We start from the raw sequence: 20,301 nt of genomic DNA on the forward strand, positions 1-20,301 counted from the left end.
TATAGACTTCCTTTTCTTTATGTTTAATATAATTTCCTATTTTTTCTTTTAATTTTGAAGTTAAATATGTCCTGGACATGTTCTCAACTGCCTTTGTGAGAATTGCCCTACTGTATTAGAAAATGTATTGCTTTTATTTAAAAATATATATATATATTCAAAATATATACAAAAATAACAGCAGTACATGAGAATTATATCACAGCACTAAAAGGCCTGTTTTAATGGGTCTAGATAGATTTTTAAGAGACAACCACTCCATATTTACCAAGCAGAAGAGATACATACAGTATACGTGTGCTGACAGTCTTGGATATTATGTTTACAATACTGGCTGTTCTCAAGCATTGATTTGAATATGTGATGATGCTTTGTTTCTGGTTTGGAGCCATTCAATAAGTCTAGTGTAAAAGATGAGGACAGCTGCAAGGGATATGGACATTTGAACCGGTCCGACAATTGATTCTTTCATATCCACAAATAATGAAACAAAACTAATGATCAAATAATGCAACAAAACTAGCGAGACTTGCTCTAAATTTGATCTGTTGCCATTAAAAGTGTAATTCCAGCATTTGATTTGTTACAAAAAGTAATGTTTTGTGTGCCAATTATGTTATGCATCATATATGAAATTGAAACCTTCTTTTAAACATTCCCTTCGCATTATTATGAAGACGACTGAACCATCAGACGGTTCAGGCAGTGGAACTCCGATTGGACTACGGATTGGTGTCTTTTTTTTTTTTTAAGTACATTTTTATGCGTTTCTAAACAAAGACAACTAGTTATTAATTTTCTGTAAAGGGAATATGTACTATATGCAAGCCATGAGGATGTTTTGAATTTGATACAAGTAGGCTTGCCTTTTATCAGCACATCACTAAGAATGTATCTCATGCTTTTTATACTTTGTTCTAATTGGGTAGAAGAGGGACTTATTTACTTTGCATTAGAATAATTAAGAGTTTTGCATTCTGTACTATTACTACTACAGCAGTATTTGCCTGACCTCAAGTCTATTTTAAAAACATGCTTAGACTTGTGATTCTAGATATTACTCGACTGTAAAAGCTGAGGGATGTTTGCTCGACCTTCATTAACTTCTGATAGCATTTAACTATTGCATATGTTATCAGACCTTTGGCAATTTCTCAGTCGTTGAACGAACCATCAACGAAGTTACTAGAAACGTTGTCTCCAACGTTCACCTTTTCCCCATATTAGACCTTTATAGTGCTGCCTATTTCACTGAAACGGGTCATTATATCTCAATGTCTCAGATCTTCAAGCTCATTTTAACAGTGTCTGAACTTGGAATGCTGGAAACAGGGTTTGCAGTCACAAAGCAAAGATTAGGAAATCATGTCTGTAATAAATGGTGTAAACAAATATTGTTCTGATACTTTCAAGTGTCAAAGTTATGTTCTTTCTTATGTAAAGTTCTTTTACATAATAAAGGCATTAGATTTAAAAGCTGTTAAAGCCTCAATGATTTTTTTAGCCTGAATGTTTTTGCTGACTAAGACTGCATTTATTTAATAATACAGTAAAAACAGCAGTATTGAGAAATTATATATATATATAAAAAAATGTAATTTATTCTTGTAATGTGAAGCTGAATTTTTAGCATCATTACATTACTTATCTTCAGTGTCACGTGATCCTTCAGAAATCATTCTAATATGATAATTTGCTGCTAATGAAACATCATATCCTTCGTATTATTATCAATGTTGAAAACAGTCGTGCTGCTTTATTTTTTTGACAGCTTTTTTCATTATTTTTTGATGAATAGAAAGTTATTTTCTAGGTGAATAGAAAGAAATAGAAAGCACATTTATTTGAAATATTTTTGTAACAATGTTTAAGTCTTTAATGTCACTTTTGATCAGTTAAATGCATCCTTGGTGAATAAAAGTATACATTTATTTAAAAAAAATTATATATGGGTTTTCTAAAGAAAAACCTTTAGAACTTTAATCTTTCCACTGTCATAGACAAACCTGGATAATAAATTGTCAGAAATTTGTAGTCAATATGAATATTATTAGTTAAGCTCAGCATCATTATCAGAATTTCTTCTCTCTTTAAAAATCCTTTTGCAGTAACAAAACATCTGAAGAAAATGACTTTAATTGGTCAAAATGGATGTGAACCTTGATTTCACTGTCAATGTTTCTTTTAGCTGAATTATTCTTGAAAATGTTAATTTCAAACAAGTTTGTGGGTGATGTAACTTGGTTTGGTTTCAGAGGAAAATAATACATAAATGCATAAACTCACAGTAACTAATGAAAATTACATACATTTGTTTACACATTGAAAACTATCCAGAAGACGGTCCAAAAATGTTGATTTGATTGAAGTTTTTCAAACTTGTGTAAAAGAACATCCAATACCCATAATGTAATGAACTGTCCGTGAGTACTTCTGTTATTGTATGCTCTTATGTCAGCGTGTCTTCACTTCTGATGTACTCTCCAATATCAGCTTGATGGAAAACCACAATGGACATGGGGTCGACATTCCGACACTCCTGTGTGGTCTTCGCTGCGACTCCAAAGCCCTGGAATGAGATCAAGACAGTGAGTGTATACAAAGGTCACAGGATACTTTTCTTAACATGACCGCCTTGTTAAGTTGTTCCACCTTGAGGATTTTCAAACAGAAATGTCTCACCAGCGGTACATCAGACATTGAATACACCACCACTCCTTGGTACTGCGATGTGTTTTCTGTGATTCTCCCCAGGCCTGATTTCATAATGTGGTTCCCATACAGAAATGACTGCTCTGATCCAGGCTTCACCCACACCTTAAACTACAGTGACATATGCATGTTAGTTCACAATGAACTTGAAGTGAATTGAGAAATCAACTTACCCTTGAGCTTTTGAGATTTTATATATATAAAATGACAAGCACAATAAATTTACATGAAAACAAATATTATAATAAAAGCTAATTCAAAAGTAAAAACTAAAGTAACACTGATATGCAGATTATGCACACAGCTAGTCAAAAGTTTGGACAAACGTAATAGTCAGAAAGGATAAAGGAAAAACTGTCGAAACACAAATATTGTCTACAATATTTTTTATGTACTTATGTGAAGACTTAAATCAGCTTCATAGTAATAAAGAGGAAAATAACAGTGCTATTCCTAATGTAATGTTACAAAATACATAAGAATGAATATTTACCTTTGCATATGGTGCAAGGAAATCAAGAGCTGTGATGTGTAGACGGAACTGCTGAGTCTTGGTGAACTTTCCGAAACATGTACCAACTGATATCAGTTTATCTCGGGAGATATTTGTAGCCAACTTTAGGATTTTTTCACTAGAATGGAAAAGATGTCAATAAAGATTACTCCTCATCATGTTCATATTTATATTATTGTTACAAAACCGATTCCAAAAAAGTTGGGACACTGTACCAATTGTGAATAAAACCTGTTCAAATTTCAAAATTTTATCGAATACAACATAGGTGACATATCACATTTTTAAACTGAGAAAATGTGTAATTTTAAGGGAAAATAAGTTGATTTAAAATTTCATGGCATCAACACATCTCAAAAAAGTTGGGACATGGAACAGGAATGTTGTCCCATTCTTGCCTAATACAGGCTCAACTGTCTTAGGTCTTCTTTGTCGCATCCAGGGCTAGACTGGGGCTCAAATCCACCCCTGGCAAACCCAGCCCATCCGGCCCCTGAGTTCCCCATGAATGTTTTTGCTGGCGTTAGGGCCTTAAATTGGAGTAACTAATTAAAACAGGGACAAATAATGATAGATATTATCAAATTTACTGCAAATGCAGATACACTTAATATTGCACTTTTGTCACACATAAATGCACTTGACAGTAAAGCACTGATGATTTTAAGCTATGATACAGTAAAGGATATTTTAATGCTTTTAAATGCTGTCATCAATCATTTACTCACTCGTGTCGTTCCAAACCTGTATGACTTCAGTGAAACACAAAATATATTTTGAAGAACGTTGGCAACCAAACTATTTTGGTTAGGCTACCATTTGAATATTGTATGAACAAAAACAGACTCTAGTTGTATGCTATGAATGAACTGGGCTTAGTGGGCTAAGCTAAATGCTATCAGATCGTCACTGCGCGTCAGAGAGATTAAGTGCACGCACTGAGACGAGAGAGGTATCAACTCTTTTTAGTTAAGGGAATAACATAGTTTAATATGAAAAAGCGGTGAAGTAACCCTTTAATGACTCCCCCCAATGTCGTTCCACACCCGTAAGACCTCTGTTCATCCTCGGAACACAAGATATTTAAAATAACTCTTCCGTGTTCCTCAAATAAAGATTCAAACGGTCAAGAATCATGATTCAGATCACATGTCAAACTGGCAAACTGCTGAAATCACGTGACATTGGTGATATGAATCACGAATCAATCTGCTGATTCACGACCGTTTGATTCTTTATTTGAGGTTTGAAAACAAACACGGAAGAGAAGACAATGTTGAATAATCATATTTTTTGTTATTTTTGGACCAAAATGTATTGTCGATGCTTCAAAAGAGTCTAACTAACAAACTGATGTCACATATGGACTACTTTGATGATGTTTTCATTACCTTCTGGACGTGGACAGCAAGTGGGCATACACTTACATTCAAAGGACAGAAAGCCCTCGGACTAAATCTAAAATATCTTAAACTGTGTTCCGAGGATGAATGGAGGTCTTATGGGTGTGGAACTACATTGGGGTGAGTCATTAATCAAAGAAATTTCATTTTTGGGTGTACTAACCCTTTATTAACCCCCCCAGAGCCGTGTGGAGTATTTTTATGATGGATGAATGGATGGATGCACTTTTTTGAGCTTCAAACTCGTGAGCCCATTTCGTTGCCATTATAAAGCTTGGAAGCATCATGATATTTATCAATATAACTGATTGTGTTGATGAGAAAGAAGGAAGTCATATACACCTAGAATGGCCTGAGGCTGAGTCATGGGATAATTTTCATTTTAAAGTGAACTACTCCTTTGAGTCAGTTGTAACGTTAGTGTACTCCTAAAGGCTGATAAAATGAAATTATTGCAGCCACATGCATTAAAAACACTTGTTATGGCATCAGAATGATTACTCGTCTTGCCCAAAGCAAACAGGCTATTAAAAGGAAATAGGAAACTTCGATATGAACTTCGTTTTATGGTTTTCACATTTAACAGATAGTAATCATCCTTACCTCATATAATATACTCGATCATCATGAAGTCTGAAACAGTAAGTCCCGTCAGGCCGATCAATAAGAAGTCTAATGTTCTCCCCAATGCTAGAAACACAAAAAATGGACATACTTAATTGAATTGTCATTAAAATCAACTTCAAGTTTAATTTAAAATAGCATGTGTCCTATGGAGCAACACACATTCAAAAATAATTATGTAAATAAAGAGCTGTGAAGAGAAAGATATAAACGATCCATCTTGTGTAGAATAGAGTAGTTTGAGTAACAGTTACATTACACATGACAAGATCACACAATCTGGCTACACTTTTGTCAATAGATCTAAATGAGTCTTACCCGACACATGCCACTTACTATTTAGAGAGTTTCTCAAACATTGTTTTTGTCTCGTCGTCTGTTAAAGGACGCATGATGAAGAGAATAATTAGTTTTTTCTTAAATAAGCTATTCAAAAATACACACTGCAGCTCCTAGAGACAGACCGTACGCAAGCCACGTGGGTGCAGTCCGTCGCACACATGTGACGTCAAACATTTTAAATAAAGTTTTATTGTTGAGATCTGAATCAACACTTCCGATCCATCATGGCTACCGTAGACGTGGAGGATGAGAGTATCCTGGTCTCGATCTTTAAAGACAGCTTTCCTGAGAACTGGAGAGAGAACCCGGACTTCGCAGCGTATCTGTCGCAGTTGTGCTCGTGCGGTGTGGACGAGTTAAACCGGGAGCCGGAGCGTCTGTCGGAAGAGCGGGCTCAGATCCTGCAGCAGACTCGCGAGCTGGCCTTCACCAACTACAAGACGTTCATCAGGACCGCGGACTGCACACAGCACATCTACACTGACTTCAGCACAGTGGAGAACTGCCTCTCTAAACTAGTGCACAAACTGCCCAGCTTTACTGAGAGATGCAGGTCTGTGCTTCACTCTCACTGACTGGAAAGAATGGAGGGGTGATTGAGAGAGATTTGTTTGACTCTGTCCGTCCGTCCATCTATCTATCTATCTATCTATCTATCTATCTATCTATCTATCTATCTATCTATCTATCTATCTATCTATCTATCTGTCTGTCTGTCTGTCTGTCTGTCTGTCTGTCTGTCTGTCTGTCTGTCTGTCTGTCTGTCTGTCTGTCTGCTAATGTGCATTGCAGATGGATGAGTTTGATGCCATTGAATAGACGGATTTGGTAAACTGTGATTATTATATTTATGTATTCATTATTTAACAAACATACATTTAAACCTACTTTAAAGTTAATAATGTACTTCCAAATACCCACAAAACATATCCATTTTTGATCTGTTTCAATAGGAATGTTCACTACTAACATTAAAAAGTTTGGGGTAGGTAAGATCTTATTTCATATTTTTGAAAGGAGCTTCTTATGTTCACCAAGACAACGTTTGATTAAAAAAAACAGTAAATACAATAATAACAATAAACAATAATACCGTAAAATATTATTTCAATTTAAAATAACTGTTTGCTATTTCAATGTTGAAATCAATTTTTTTGCTTAATATTTTTTTTGAATCAATATTCGTTTCCCCGTGATACTTTGATGAATAGAACGTTCAAAAGAACAGTGCACCCTTGATGTATATAAGTTCTTTTGAATGGTAGTTTACATGAATGTTAAAAATTATATAAATGTACATTAATGACTAATGCAAGTTATATATTGATTGTAATATTATTATTATAGCAGTACCATGAGAAAAACAAAATGAAATGCTACATTAGACAGGCAAACACATTAGACTGCACTATAATCAAAATGCTTTTTGTAACTGGTTTCTGTTTTCTCTCATTTATTTGCAGAGGTTTTATAAAGGAGGCTGAGGAGATCAGCGTCAGCAGGCGTATGAACAGCCTGACGCTGAATCGACACACTGAGATCTTGGAGATTCTGGAGATCCCTCAGCTGATGGACACCTGCGTCCGTAATGGATACTACGAGGAGGCGCTGGAGCTGGCCGCTTATGTCAAGAGACTGGAGAAAAAACATTCATCACTTCCTGTCATCCAGGTACATGTGATGCTGTACTGCACCTGTAATTGAAGATGATTCTTTGTTCTTCACTTTTACCATATTTTCTGGAAAGTAATCCCGTGTTTCAGGCAACCCGTGTTTTTCCAACCTTCTACCCGTGAAAGTGCACTGGAACGGCCGTTAAACCTGTGACTTCCCACCCGTGAACTCGTACTAGATCGATGTACTCCCAGTTACAAGTTCTGCCGTCACATAGCCCGCGAAACAACAATGGCAGCCCCTACGGGTGCAGTGTTTATGAAAGTCATACATTAAAAACTAAATAGTTTATTAAAATAAGGTATTGCTCTAACATTATTTATCTGCAAATGTTATGTGTTATCAGCAAATTTCTAGCGTTAGCTAGTTTTCAGTCCATTGAGTGCAAGAATAAATTAAAGCTGCACTGTCATTTTTCCTTCCGCTAGAGATTGCCTATTCAAAACAAAGGCGTAGTTTGACGCCAAGTTTAAGCTCAGAATCTTGGGACATGTGGTCTTCACCTCACAACCAGTGGAAAATAGGACTCTGGTGGAAATCATGTTCATGGATGCGGTTATTAACATTACTGTAGTATGAAGCAGAGCAGGACCGAGTGTTGTGGAGCTGAGAAAGGTAGCTGGAGCGATTGTTACGCAACCACAAGCAACGGGACTTTTATTATGACGAAAGGGCACAGTCGCGGGCGCCATTTCCGCTTTTCTGGTCATGAGTATGAGGTAATGCAGTTCTGTTTATCATATTAGATACATTTAAGTTTTTTTAAAATTATGTTATGATGACATCAGTCTGTGCGTTCGCTCAGTGGCTGCTGTGACACTTGTTGCACACTGCTAAGAGTAAAGCGCTTCGGAAACCGAAGGTAACACAGATATGAAAATACCATAGGTTAAAATAGCATTTTAACCTATTCAAATTAAAACTAACATTTTAACCTACAATTTACAAATAGCTAGAAACATTTGGGGTATTGTAAGAACTCAACTGAACAAAATACAGGTCCTTCTAAAAAATTAGCATATTGTGATAAAGTTCATTATTTTCCATAATGTAATGATAAAAAATAAACTTTTATATATTTTAGATTAATTGCACTTCACTGAAATATTTCAGGTCTTTTATTGTTTTAATACTGATGATTTTGGCATACAGCTCATGAAAACCCCAAATTCCTATAAAAAATTAGCATATCATGAAAAGGTTCTCTAAACGAGCTATTAACCTAATCATCTGAATCAACTAATTAACTCTAAACACCTGCAAAAGATTCCTGAGGCTTTTAAAAACTCCCAGCCTCAAGCGAGAGGGTAAGACACAGAAAGAAATTTCTGAACGAATAGGCTGTTCCCAGAGTGCTGTATCAAGGCACCTCAGTGGGAAGTCTGTGGGAAGGAAAAAGTGTGGCAAAAAACGCTGCACAACGAGAAGAGGTGACCGGACCCTGAGGAAGATTGTGGAGAAGGACCGATTCCAGACCTTGGGGGACCTGCGGAAGCAGTGGACTGAGTCTGGAGTAGAAACATCCAGAGCCACCGTGCACAGGCGTGTGCAGGAAATGGGCTACAGGTGCCGCATTCCCCAGGTCAAGCCACTTTTGGGCTACAGAGAAGCAGCACTGGACTGTTGCTCAGTGGTCCAAAGTACTTTTTTCGGGTGAAAGCAAATTTTGCATGTCATTCGGAAATAAAGGTGCCAGAGTCTGGAGGAAGACTGGGGAGAATGAAATGCCAAAATGCCTGAAGTCCAGTGTCAAGTACCCACAGTCAGTGATGGTCTGGGGTGCCATGTCAGCTGCTGGTGTTGGTCCACTGTGTTTTATCAAGGGCAGGGCCAATGCAGCTAGCTATCAGGAGATTTTGAAGCACTTCATGCTTCCATCTGCTGAAAAGCTTTATGGAGATGAAGATTTAGTTTTTCAGCACGACCTGGCACCTGCTCACAGTGTCAAAACCACTGGTAAATGGTTTACTGACCATGGTATTACTGTGCTCAATTGGCCTGCCAACTCTCCTGACCTGAACCCCATAGAGAATCTGTGGGATATTGTGAAGAGAAAGTTGAGAGACGCAAGACCCAACACTCTGGATGAGCTTAAGGCCGCTCATCGAAGCATCCTGGGCCTCCTGAACACCTCAGCAGTGCCACAGGCTGATCGCCTCCATGCCACGCCGCATTGAAGCAGTCATTTCTGCAAAAGGATTCCCGACCAAGTATTGAGTTCATAACTGAACATAATTATTTGCAGGCTGACTTTTTTTTGTATTAAAACACTTCTTTTATTGGTCGGATGAAATATGCTAATTTTTTTGAGATAGGAATCATCAGTATTAAAACAATAAAAAACCTGAAATATTTCAGTTGGTGTGCAATGAATCTAAAATATATGAAAGTTTAATTTTTATCATTACATTATGGAAAATAATTAACTTTATCACAATATGCAAATTTTTTGAGAAGGACCTTTATATAACACTGGCCTAGTGGTTTTTGGATACATTTTACTACAAAAATACTACATATTTTCCAATATATAAATAATAATATAATAAAAAGGTATAACAGCTTCTCTTGCCTCATGCGCCATTTTTTTCCTCCACAGTTTCCCTCAAATAAACAAGGAGTAAGCACCTTTGTCGTTAGGTCCTGCAAGTTTTGTTTACATTTAGCTTCCGCAATTCCTGCCGCTTGGGCAGTTTGGCATGACTTTGCCTGGAACGCTACAAAGTTGTGAGTCGTGGTTTAAAGTTGTAACTTACGGGCTCAAAAACCTGCCTGGAATGCAGCATAAGTCGCACCAGGTTAAAATTGCATTGTGGAGAAAGAGGTAGAGCAAAACAAAACACCAGTGCTGAATTAGAAGTCTTAAAAAAGAAGATTTAAAGGAAGTGTATGTAAGATTGTGGCCAAAACTGGTACTGCAATCACTTTCAAATGACTGTAGAGCGGTGTATCCCTCTCCCCCTCCCCCCTGACTCGAGGTTGCCAGATAGGCTGCAGGATCAGCAGGACCGTTTGTAGATCTGCAGCTGTGGTAACTAGAGCAGAGCTGGCAACCCGGTTGCCGAAACACTACTGACTTCGTGATTGGTGGAGGGTGGAGCTTCAGGCCAAAACACAACGTCAACATCAGTTGAGCGCTGCAACAACAACTTTTAAATGACAATATCCTGGCCGGACTACTGTTGTCAGTGATATAAGTATTTGAAATTAACATGATTTCTTCTAAAGTGTACGCTACTTCTACGTCATGCGTCAGGTCAGAGGTCACTCTTCCGTCACAACTACTTCTTCCGTCGAAATTATAATTTATAAAGTTATAAATATGGATATATATTTTTCTTACAAAAACACATTGCTTCTCTTCCTTAGGTCTTTATTAACCCCCTGAAGCCGAATTACTTTGATCATTTTAATGTGAACTAACCCTTTAAATAATATTCTTGTTTGTCTTCTTTTAGGGAATTGTGCACGAGGTTCGATTGTCAGCTCAACTTATGCTGAACCAACTTCTTCAACAGCTGCGTAGCAATTCGCAGCTCCCGGTTTGCCTGCGCGTGATTGGCTACTTGCGCCGAATGGATGTTTTTACCGAAGCCGAGCTGCGCGTCAAATTTCTGCAAGCTCGTGGGAGTTGGCTGCGATCCATTCTCACCGCAATCCCAGATGAAGACCCGTACTTCCACATTACGAAGACCATCGAAACCTGCCGCGTGCACCTCTTCGATATTATCACCCAGTATCGCGCCATCTTCTCTGACGAGGATCCGTTGCTGCCACCCGGAGGTCAGGCTTTGAATGAGAGCGCCATCTTTCACGGCTGGGTGGTGCAGCAGGCAGCACAGTTTTTGGAGACCCTCGATCGGGACCTCCAGCGTGGGGTGGGAAGCCGCTTGGATTCTCTGCTTGGGCAGTGCATGTACTTCGGCCTCTCCTTTAGCAGGGTCGGGGCGGATTTCCGTGGCCAACTCGCTCCCATATTTCAGCAGGTTGCCATGGACACGTTCCGGAAAGCTATTCAGGAAGCGGTGGACAAGTTCCAAGAGGATATGAACTTGTACACGCTGATTTCTTACCCATCGATACTTGGAAGCACCATTCCGCCAGCGGTCCCGAGCACCCAGCCGGGCACACTTCAGCCCCCTATGGCCCTGCTGGATTTCCCACCTCTAGCCTGCTTCCTCAATAATGTCCTGACAGCCTTCAATGACTTAAGACTGTGCTGCCCTATTGGACTCGCACAGGAAGTTAGCAAATCCGTTGAGGATGCCCTTATCAAGGTACACATGGAAATGTAGGATGTTAATTATTAAGATTTTTAAAGCGTTAGTTCACCCAAAAATGACATTCCTGTAAGACCGCTCATTTTCGATACACAAATGAAGATATTTTTGATGAAATCCGAGAGCTTTCTGAAAAACTCATAGGCAGCAACATTATTGCAACTTTCAAGGCCCAAAAAGGTAGTGAAGACATTGTTAAAGTAGTCTTTGTGACTCCAGTGGTTCAACCTTAATATTATGAAGCGACAAGAATAATTTTTGTGCGCAAAAAAACAAACAAAAATAAGACATATTCATTTAAAAATCTTTTCCATGTCAGTCTCTGATGCTGTGGAAGTTGTAAACACAGTGCAGCACTACAGTTCTACATCAGAACACCAGCTCGTTATTGGCTGACTCCTGCGTCAGCATCACACGCATGCGTTGTTGTGCTAATGTGAACATGAATGTTGCGATGGTGAGGTGGCGTTCTGACGTAACACTTGTTGTGACGTAGACATATTCATGTCGCTTCATAACATTAAGGTTGAACCACTGGAGTCACAAGAACTATTTTAACAACATATTTACAACCTTTCCACTACAACCACTATGAGTGGTTCAGAAAGCTCTCGGATTTCATCGAAAATATCTTAATTTGTGTTCCGAACATGAACGAAGGTCTTACAGGTTTGGGTGAACTAACCCTTTAAATATAGAAGTCTCTTATGCTCACCAAGGTTGATTTTATTTGATCAAAAATAGTGTAAACTGTAATATTCTGAAATGTTATTACAATTTTTAAAATGTAATTCCTGTAATGTTATCATTAATCCAGTCTTTAGTGTCACATGATCCTTCAGAAATCATTTTATTTTGATTTGCTGCTCAAGAAACATTTATTTCTATTATCAATGTTGAAAACAGTTGTGTTGCTAATTTATTTGAAATATACAAATATTTTACTTTTTAATATTTGAAATATACAAATATTGTTACTTTTGATCAATTTAGTTGGCTTTTTAAATTTGAAATATACAAATATTGTTACTTTTGGTCAATTTAGTATAAAAAAAATTAAAAAAAAGATTCTTAATAACCCTAAAACCTCAAAAATGTAGTGTAGATTGACTAAATTCAAATGAAATGACAAGCGCAGTTAAAGGAAAAAGATTGACATTTTCTTGGCCTCCTTGTACAGCCATTTTCCTGTTTTCACATAAATCCGATCTAACGTTCTTTATTTCTTGTCAGGTGACCAAGCTTATCCTGGTTTTCCATCGAGCCGAGGAATCTGCCTTCAGTAGCCGTGAACGGGAACTATTCGTTCAGTTCTGCAGTGCATTTGCTGAGGACATGGTGCCTTTCTTGAACCGGTGTCTACAAGTTCTCTTTCCTCCAGCTCAGCTCTCACTCATACTAGGTAAATAACCACAGGATAAAATCAACCACCAGCTAACATTTTTCTCACATTACAAAAACAAATCATGTTGTCTTAAAATGTATTTTGTATTTTTGTATTATAGGTGTCCCTCCAACCCAGGTTTATAAGTATGGCAGTCTAGGCTGCATCAATGTGAACATGGTTCTGGAGCCGCTGGAGTTTGTTCTGCCCCAGAAGGAGCCTTTGACCGCCGTCCTGGATCTCTGCACTGATCTGGGCAGCCTGATGACAGCTGAATCAGATCCTGTTACTCTTCAAGAAGAAAAGCCTGTCTTTTCTGAGCAAGAAAAAGCTATGTCAGCATTTGATCTCCATCTTTCTCAGAAAGAGAACATTTCTGCTGAAGCGGTCACTACAGAGCAAAACGTATCGACGCCAGTACCTGACATGACCTTTGATGTACATAACTTACCAGAAGATTTGTCCATAAATGATAGTAATGTTGAGGACATGCTGTTAAAATAAAAAGCAACAATTGCTGTATAGCAGTGGTGTCCAATCCTGTTCCTGGAGGTCCAATGTCCTGCAGTTGAGCTCCAACACGCTTGCCTGGAAGTTTCTACTGAGTCTGAAAACCTTGATTAGCTGGTTCAGGTGTGGTTAGTTAAGGTTGGAGATAAACTATGCAGGAAAATGTTTGAGCACCCCTGCTGTATAGTACATGATGAATGTTTTTAGGTGTCCTGTACAAGCTTATACCAGGGTCTGGTTTGCAATTTTATTGGCAACTTTATTTTGGTGAAGGTAATAATGTAATATATTATGTAATTAATTAAATATGGTTGATATTTAAATTGCAGTAAAATGTCAATTGAATCACGACTCTGATTTAGTTGTCCCAAAAGTATTTTGACACAAGTTAAATGCCACTCACTTTGATTGAAAAATGTATAATATAGCACAAGCACTTTAAGCTAAACATTTCACAAAACACTTGACATTATATACTGTTCAAAATGAAGACGAAATAAATGGTGTCATTTTCTGTTTATTTGTGCTTGGTGGGACATATTCTTGATTATCTAAACCTGTGGTTTTCCTGCTAAAACGTGCAAATTTGATCATTTGAGATTTTGAAAAACCATGCGCAATCAGTGGGTTTACCATTGCACAAAAAAAAAAAAAAACATTTCTGTGAAAAGCTTGTGCACTATTTGCCTACATATGTAACATGAAGTTTAACTTAAGTGTTCAAAAACATTTTGGGTCTTCTTTATGTGGTTGTAATTTACTCTGTTTACCTCTGTTGTATCTTTTTTGTTTACTTGTATTTTCTAGGGAGTTTTAGGGGGGAAAGGTTTATTGAAATTAAAATATATATATATACTCTGATGTTTGTGATATTTTGATATTCATTAGAACAAAGCAAAGGTGTTATCTCCCCCCCCTCCCAAAAAAAAACAACAGATGAAAATACTATGAAACAGCAGCATTGAATTGCTGTTTGTCTTTGCAAAGAATTTGACTTTTTTTTTAAATCTAGATCAGTCAGGTAAATCAGCACAAAAATAAGATTTCCATATCACAATTTGGTAACATTACAATAAGGTCTCAATTCATTAGCTAACATGAACTAACAATAATCAATATATTTTGTTAAGTATTTTTTCATCTTTGTTAACATTAATAAGAATTGACTTGTTAGTTCAGAGTGCATTAAGTAACATTAACAAATACAACTTTGAATCTGTTGTAAATGTTGAAATTACTATTGACCAAGATAATAAATAATAATAAATTGAAAAATAATAAAATATTGACCAAGATAATAAATGCTATTGAAGTATTGTTCATTGTTAGTTCATGTTAACAAATGAAACCTCATTGTAAAGTGTTACCCACCATTTCAAGTGTTTTGAAGGTAGAATATGGAAAATATTCTGTAACAGAGTTAAACTCAAGGTTAAGGAAAGTTGAAACATGATTCAGATAAATCAATATAAAACATTTTAATTTTTTCTGAATTCAATGTTTCAGGCTTTCAGTCCAGATTCTGCAGGTAGTGTAAAAACACAATCACTTCTTTACAAATTTTTTGCGTGCTGCGTTCGGATTTGTCCTTCGCCTTCCTCCTCCGGTCTGGGTGTCCCGCAGGTGTAAGCTGGCTGACCTGCTGTAAATATCGTGCTCAGAGAACGGGGAGCTACCGGCCAGGTAATCTGGGTCCATCACGTCAGTCTTCTGGCGAGCTTTTTTAGACAACCTCTGCTGGGGGAAACGCTGATCTTCCACTAGGTGCGGGTTGCTGGCGTGTTTTCCTCCTTGTGGCATAGGCAAAGAGTACTGCAGAGACAAACCATAAGTTTATATCACTGACATTCATTTATATGACACTACTTATACAATAGCTTTTTTTAATTTGAAAATTCTTTCTAATGCATTACGCTCAAACATTAAATTTTTTGTCAAAACATTACTCACTCTCTTCCCCTTTGGATTCAGCACTTTGGGATTCCTGGAAAAATGCATCTGCATGGTAGCGTCCTCATTCACGGTGACAGCAATCTTCTTCAAGGTGTCATGCCCACAGTTTGGACAGAAAGATTTGGTTATGTTTGTTGTTGTCCTACAAAATTGGAAACAAAAACAAAAAAAACATTATGTAATTACAGCAGTAATGTTACACATCACATATTATAAATGTGTAATTATTGCTGCTACAAAATCTTCCAAGGGAAATCCATCACTTACTTGAAGCAGGCATGACAGCGCAGAATGAAATTCCTGGTGTTTTTAATGAGCATGCCATTAACAGACAGCACATGCAGTCCAATCTGAATTAGAACATTCTGTAAGGAAAACAAGAAGATTTGTTTTTGTGACAAAATAAGACAACTATATAGTATAAAATAGATTTAACAAATTTCTATAGTTTCACTTTATTTTAAGGTGCCCGTAAAAGTGTAATTATGCATTTAAGTAAGTAATATTAATGAACTATATGTACTTCCTACAGGGTTAAGATTAAAGGTCCCGTTCTTCGCGATTCCATCTTTCAAACTTTAGTTAGTGTGTAATGTTGCTGTTAGAGCATAAATAATACCTGTAAAATTATAAAGCTCAAAGTTCAATGCCAAGCGAGATATTTTATTTAACAGAAGTTCCCTTTCAAAGTCTACAGCGAACGCCCGGTTTGGACTACACCCCTGCACTTCCTTCAGGAATGATGTCACTAGAACCATTTGTTGACTAACCCTCCGCCCACAAGAACACGCAAAATAGGGGGCGTGGTCTTGTTGCCCCCTTGTTGTCCCACGTGGAGAAGAGCGCGCATTCAGCGCTTGCATCTCCCCGTTATGGTAAGAGGCGGGACCTTTCCGGGCAAAGTGCACTAAGCTGCTGTCCAATCACAACACGAGAAGCGCTGGCCCAATCAGAACTCGTTACGTGTTTCTGAAGGAGGGACTTCATAGAACAAGAAAATCATCAGGCCGTTTTTAGGACAGAGGAAACAGCGCTGAAAAGATAATTAAATTGTGTGAAAAATACTGTGTTTTTTTACATGCAAAACATGAACTAATGTTATATTGCACACTGTTAACATAATCAAAGCTTCGAAAACACGCGAAGAACGGGACCTTTAAGGTTAGGTATAGCGTTATTTGCATGTATCATGCATCATATTGGTGCTGCATTCATGTCGACGTCATTTCATTTAGAGCTGTTCATTCAGAGCTGTTCATTTAGAGCTGTTCATTCAGGAATTACATGTTTATATGGCAAAAATACCAATGCTTGAATTAATATGCAGTCACGTCACGTAGTACAAGTAGGAGCTCTCCGAAAATTCCCATCTTACAAGCAGTAATTACAAGCTCTGTGAGGATGTGAATACTTTTATTATTATTATTATTATGGCAACTTCATGGCATGAACACACCTTTATTACTTTAGTAACTGATTATAACAAGTAACAAAAGGGCGGAATTCCTTGTATGGGCACTTTTTTTCCTGGATGAGTGTGTGCACACATCAACCGGAGCGAGTGCAAGAGCACGACCATCAACGAGATTCGTTCAGGTTACAGAAGCCGTCAGCAGCACTGTCATTTTGCTTTTAGACCTCAAAAAAAAAATCTGGAGCAGCAATGGAGTTGTGCAAGTGTGTTTGTAGGCATTCCGCTAAAAAAATGTTTCATAAACGAGGCCCAGTTTAGTGCTGGATTTGCAAATAGTTTAAAAACAAAAAAGAACCCGGTCATGAGTCGAAACTGCAGACGGTGAGTGAAACCGCATTAGATGTCTGTGTTTTGTCGGCACACAATTAGCACACAAGTGCATCTAATGTAAACAACACGAACATATAGTGAATCGAAGGTTCCCCAGGGATAATGCGCTGATGTATTGTGTGTGTATGTGCTTGTGAATCTTTAGAATGAACACAAGTACCTGCATGGCAAAGTCAGTAGTCACACAGCCCACTTTGACATCTGCTGTGGGTCCCCAGTTACCAGCATCCATTTGGACTCGCTTTATGTTGCTGGGAGTAATCCAACCGCCACCATTCTCATCTTCCTCCTCATCATCACTACCACCATCACTGCTTTGTTCTCCTTCTTCCTCATGTTGGTCTCCATGTTCTTCAGATTCAGCTGCACGGGTGTCAGCGGACAGATCAACAGACTCTAATTTGTTAGTAACCGTAATGGCGTCAGCTGCCTATGGGGAAGAAAGAAAGAAAATACTTAAAATGTTTTTTAAAAAATTCTAAAGTGATTGTGGCAGTGGTTTAGGTGTTGTCTGTTTCCTCACCAGCATTTCCAGAAGATCAGCCTCAATGTTGGGCAGAGGATTCCTCCAAAAATGAAAGCTGTTGAATTGTGAACTATCAGAGTCTCGTTGCTCATTCGTTGTAGGTGGACTTTGGACAACTGTTCCTGGTTTACTTGACTTTAAAAAAAATAAAAAAAATAAGCAGCTTAAATTAGTAGGTGACTAGGCACCTTCAAGTTAAGGGAGATCTGCATTATCAATACACATTGTCAACCAGTGAGGCATTTCATCTGTATGCTTTTTCCTTAAAGTGTAATGTTTTGTCACTGGTCTTTCACACCTCAGATTTGAAAAACACCCAGGAAAAGGGCATGTAAAGCTGTGGAAAATTGGGAGTGTAGAGGATGGAAAGAGGGGAGGTAACAACCAATAAAACACAGACCTGCAACACACTCATTACAGACAAATTAATAGTCAAATATGAGTAGAGTTGGGGGCAATCCTAACCCATTATAAAAAATATAACCATGACAACAAACTCACAAAAATCTTTTGACAACTATTATTAACAAATCAAATGTTTTAAGAAATTATTCTCAGAAATATCAAAAATCAGCATTTTATCTTTGCACTTATTGGTCTATATGAAAAATTAAGAAGGTCCAATAATATTTTCATTATGTTTAAATGCACTACAATCACATGGCACGCACCAGATTTACACAGAAAGAATAAAGGCAGGTCCTTTTTTTGTCCATTCACCTTAAATTTTTTGGTTTACATCTTGGACTTCTGTGTATCAAAATAATTAATTGTGTCATCGCTTTCATGATCAGATGTACTGCTGTATCTGTGTCCTTATTTGCACATTTAGATTTCATTGAAGAGGGTATACAGTGAAATGTGTGCATACACAGTGCTGGTTTATGTCTGGAGCACTACAGTATATGAATAATTTTCATAAAAACTTGAAACATGCTTGCTCCAGTCTGGATATGAACTGTGATCCACTCGTTCGGTGCATAAAATGCACTCATACGTGTTGCTGCATATTACAACATAAACATAAAGACCAACAAGAAACCTAAACTTACGGCATGTGTCTGATGGACAGCAACGTAAAGCTGAACAGAGCAGAGATTGAACAAACAACGTATACCTCACTTGTCATGACATTAAACCGGAAGAATGAAAGACTCAGAAAAATTAAAAAATGACCAATTTTCCCTTAATAAACACAATGAATTCTGTAGTTGTTTTTTGATTGATGTGCAACCTGTACTATTAACATCTCAAAATTGTTCAAGGGTTCTGTATCAAAATGTAATAAGCCTATGATATTCCTTTCAATAACATTATTCATATATAGATTATATTAGCAAATAATTACTTTTGATGGCAAATGGAAACCAGCAATGCCAACAGGAGTCTCTGGATGTCTTTGTGTACTGCATATTTGGACCTGAAACACAAACAAAACATGGTGTCTTAAGCCAGAACAAATGTGAATGAAAATAAATTAAAAAAATAAATTTGAATTAAACATCAGTACCTTTTTCTCAGGTTCTTTCTTCAAATGGTCAGTTCCTACATGTTCAGTTTCCAGTTGATAAGCCAGAGCCAAGACCTTGATGTCTGTTGCTGAAAGACTGGGATAGTCTCCTGTCTTTTTAGCAAATTCTGTCACTGTGATATAATACGTCAAAAAAAAAAAAAAAAAACTGCATAAATCACCACCTATAACATATTTCCAGCACCCAAATAAAGACTTTTAAAGTAAGATGCATCAATGATATTAATAGTTGTTCTTACCAAATCGTATGTACTCTGGAAATGGTTCTTTGAAATTGAGCTTGTATGGCAAAAACGCCAAGCTCCTTTTAGTTGGTTTATCCCTAATTTCATCAACAACATCCTTCACGGTATAAATGTTACTTCCAATTTCCTAAAGCGAAGTAAAGCACAAACAAACATGTAACAGATAAAAATGCATGGCTTTATTTTGGGTCTCTGTTATGCACAATAAACGTAACCACAAGTAACGTTAACATCCACATATATATATTAATGTATGAACATCCACATATATATTAATGTATCACTTATAAACTTTATATATTACTTAGTTGTCCGACTTTGAGCTGTCAGCATTCTTCATGGTGCAGAATGGTTGAATTAATTGATGCGTCATAGTAAATTGTACTCAAAATATTTTAAAATGCACTAATGTACTATGCAACACTGTGGAAAAACATGCTAATTTGTTTTAGTTTGTCCCTTTTATCTATAATCAAATTCACCACGATTGTGCCTACATACAATAGGTCAACTGTTTATTATTCTAAATTCTAGTAAACTTACACTTACTGCACCAGCCCACACATGCCAGTTCCCTCATTTATCCTGAGTCACGGTCATTAAAACTGACATTTCTGGACAGCAGTATTGAAATAGTTACAAAATAAGCCAACGTCATCAACAATAACTCACGTGCAGAGGAGCCCTTTTAATAAAAGCACCAGTATCAGCCACAACATGCGCCACCATGCTCGCCTCCATCTTGACAGTGGGGAAAAGCGTGAGAAGCGTCGCGTCGGGTATGAATTCTCGCGAGATG

At 37.4% G+C, this 20,301-nt stretch overlaps 3 protein-coding genes across 3 annotated transcripts; 1 reads left to right on the top strand and 2 right to left on the bottom strand.

Moving 5' to 3' along the window:
* Positions 1 to 2,120: 2,120 nt before the first annotated feature.
* nip7 (NIP7 nucleolar pre-rRNA processing protein) lies at positions 2,121 to 5,762 on the bottom strand. Its single transcript, XM_067420002.1, has 5 exons — positions 5,590 to 5,762; positions 5,233 to 5,319; positions 3,206 to 3,344; positions 2,683 to 2,823; positions 2,121 to 2,569 (listed from the first exon to the last, which is right to left on the bottom strand). The coding sequence occupies exons 1-5, from the start codon at positions 5,643 to 5,645 to the stop codon at positions 2,450 to 2,452; spliced, it is 543 nt and encodes a 180-aa protein (XP_067276103.1). The 5' UTR covers positions 5,646 to 5,762; the 3' UTR covers positions 2,121 to 2,449.
* Positions 5,758 to 14,301, top strand: cog8 (component of oligomeric golgi complex 8). The gene is made up of 5 exons (XM_067419996.1): positions 5,758 to 6,148; positions 7,059 to 7,266; positions 10,728 to 11,546; positions 12,783 to 12,951; positions 13,055 to 14,301. Exons 1-5 carry the CDS (start codon positions 5,820 to 5,822, stop codon positions 13,435 to 13,437), a joined length of 1,908 nt encoding a protein of 635 aa, XP_067276097.1. The 5' UTR covers positions 5,758 to 5,819; the 3' UTR covers positions 13,438 to 14,301.
* nob1 (NIN1 (RPN12) binding protein 1 homolog) lies at positions 13,945 to 20,289 on the bottom strand. The gene is made up of 9 exons (XM_067419997.1): positions 20,175 to 20,289; positions 19,497 to 19,629; positions 19,237 to 19,370; positions 19,075 to 19,146; positions 17,724 to 17,861; positions 17,361 to 17,630; positions 15,664 to 15,761; positions 15,394 to 15,538; positions 13,945 to 15,255 (listed from the first exon to the last, which is right to left on the bottom strand). The coding sequence occupies exons 1-9, from the start codon at positions 20,241 to 20,243 to the stop codon at positions 14,989 to 14,991; spliced, it is 1,326 nt and encodes a 441-aa protein (XP_067276098.1). The 5' UTR covers positions 20,244 to 20,289; the 3' UTR covers positions 13,945 to 14,988.
* Between the last annotated feature and the right edge of the window lie 12 nt (positions 20,290 to 20,301).

The sequence above is a fragment of the Pseudorasbora parva genome, chromosome 16 (genome assembly GCF_024679245.1).
Source record: "Pseudorasbora parva isolate DD20220531a chromosome 16, ASM2467924v1, whole genome shotgun sequence".
NCBI lineage: Eukaryota > Metazoa > Chordata > Actinopteri > Cypriniformes > Gobionidae > Pseudorasbora > Pseudorasbora parva.

Bases quoted from the DNA above. Each gene is read 5' to 3' on its own strand.
- nip7 (XM_067420002.1), bottom strand. From the start codon at position 5,645: ATGCGTCCTTTAACAGACGACGAGACAAAAACAATGTTTGAGAAACTC. The intron at 2,824-3,205 runs GTAAATATTCAT...ATGTCACTGTAG, and splicing joins TCCTTGCACCATATGCAAAG to TTTAAGGTGTGGGTGAAGCC. The intron at 2,570-2,682 runs GTGAGACATTTC...ATCTCATTCCAG, and splicing joins CAATGTCTGATGTACCGCTG to GGCTTTGGAGTCGCAGCGAA.
- cog8 (XM_067419996.1), top strand. From the start codon at position 5,820: ATGGCTACCGTAGACGTGGAGGATGAGAGTATCCTGGTCTCGATCTTT. The intron at 7,267-10,727 runs GTACATGTGATG...GTCTTCTTTTAG, and splicing joins CATCACTTCCTGTCATCCAG to GGAATTGTGCACGAGGTTCG. The intron at 12,952-13,054 runs GTAAATAACCAC...TTTGTATTATAG, and splicing joins TCAGCTCTCACTCATACTAG to GTGTCCCTCCAACCCAGGTT.
- nob1 (XM_067419997.1), bottom strand. From the start codon at position 20,243: ATGGAGGCGAGCATGGTGGCGCATGTTGTGGCTGATACTGGTGCTTTT. The intron at 19,630-20,174 runs GTGAGTTATTGT...ACTTCGCTTTAG, and splicing joins TTAAAAGGGCTCCTCTGCAC to GAAATTGGAAGTAACATTTA. The intron at 15,256-15,393 runs GTGAGTAATGTT...TTGTCTCTGCAG, and splicing joins TGAATCCAAAGGGGAAGAGA to TACTCTTTGCCTATGCCACA.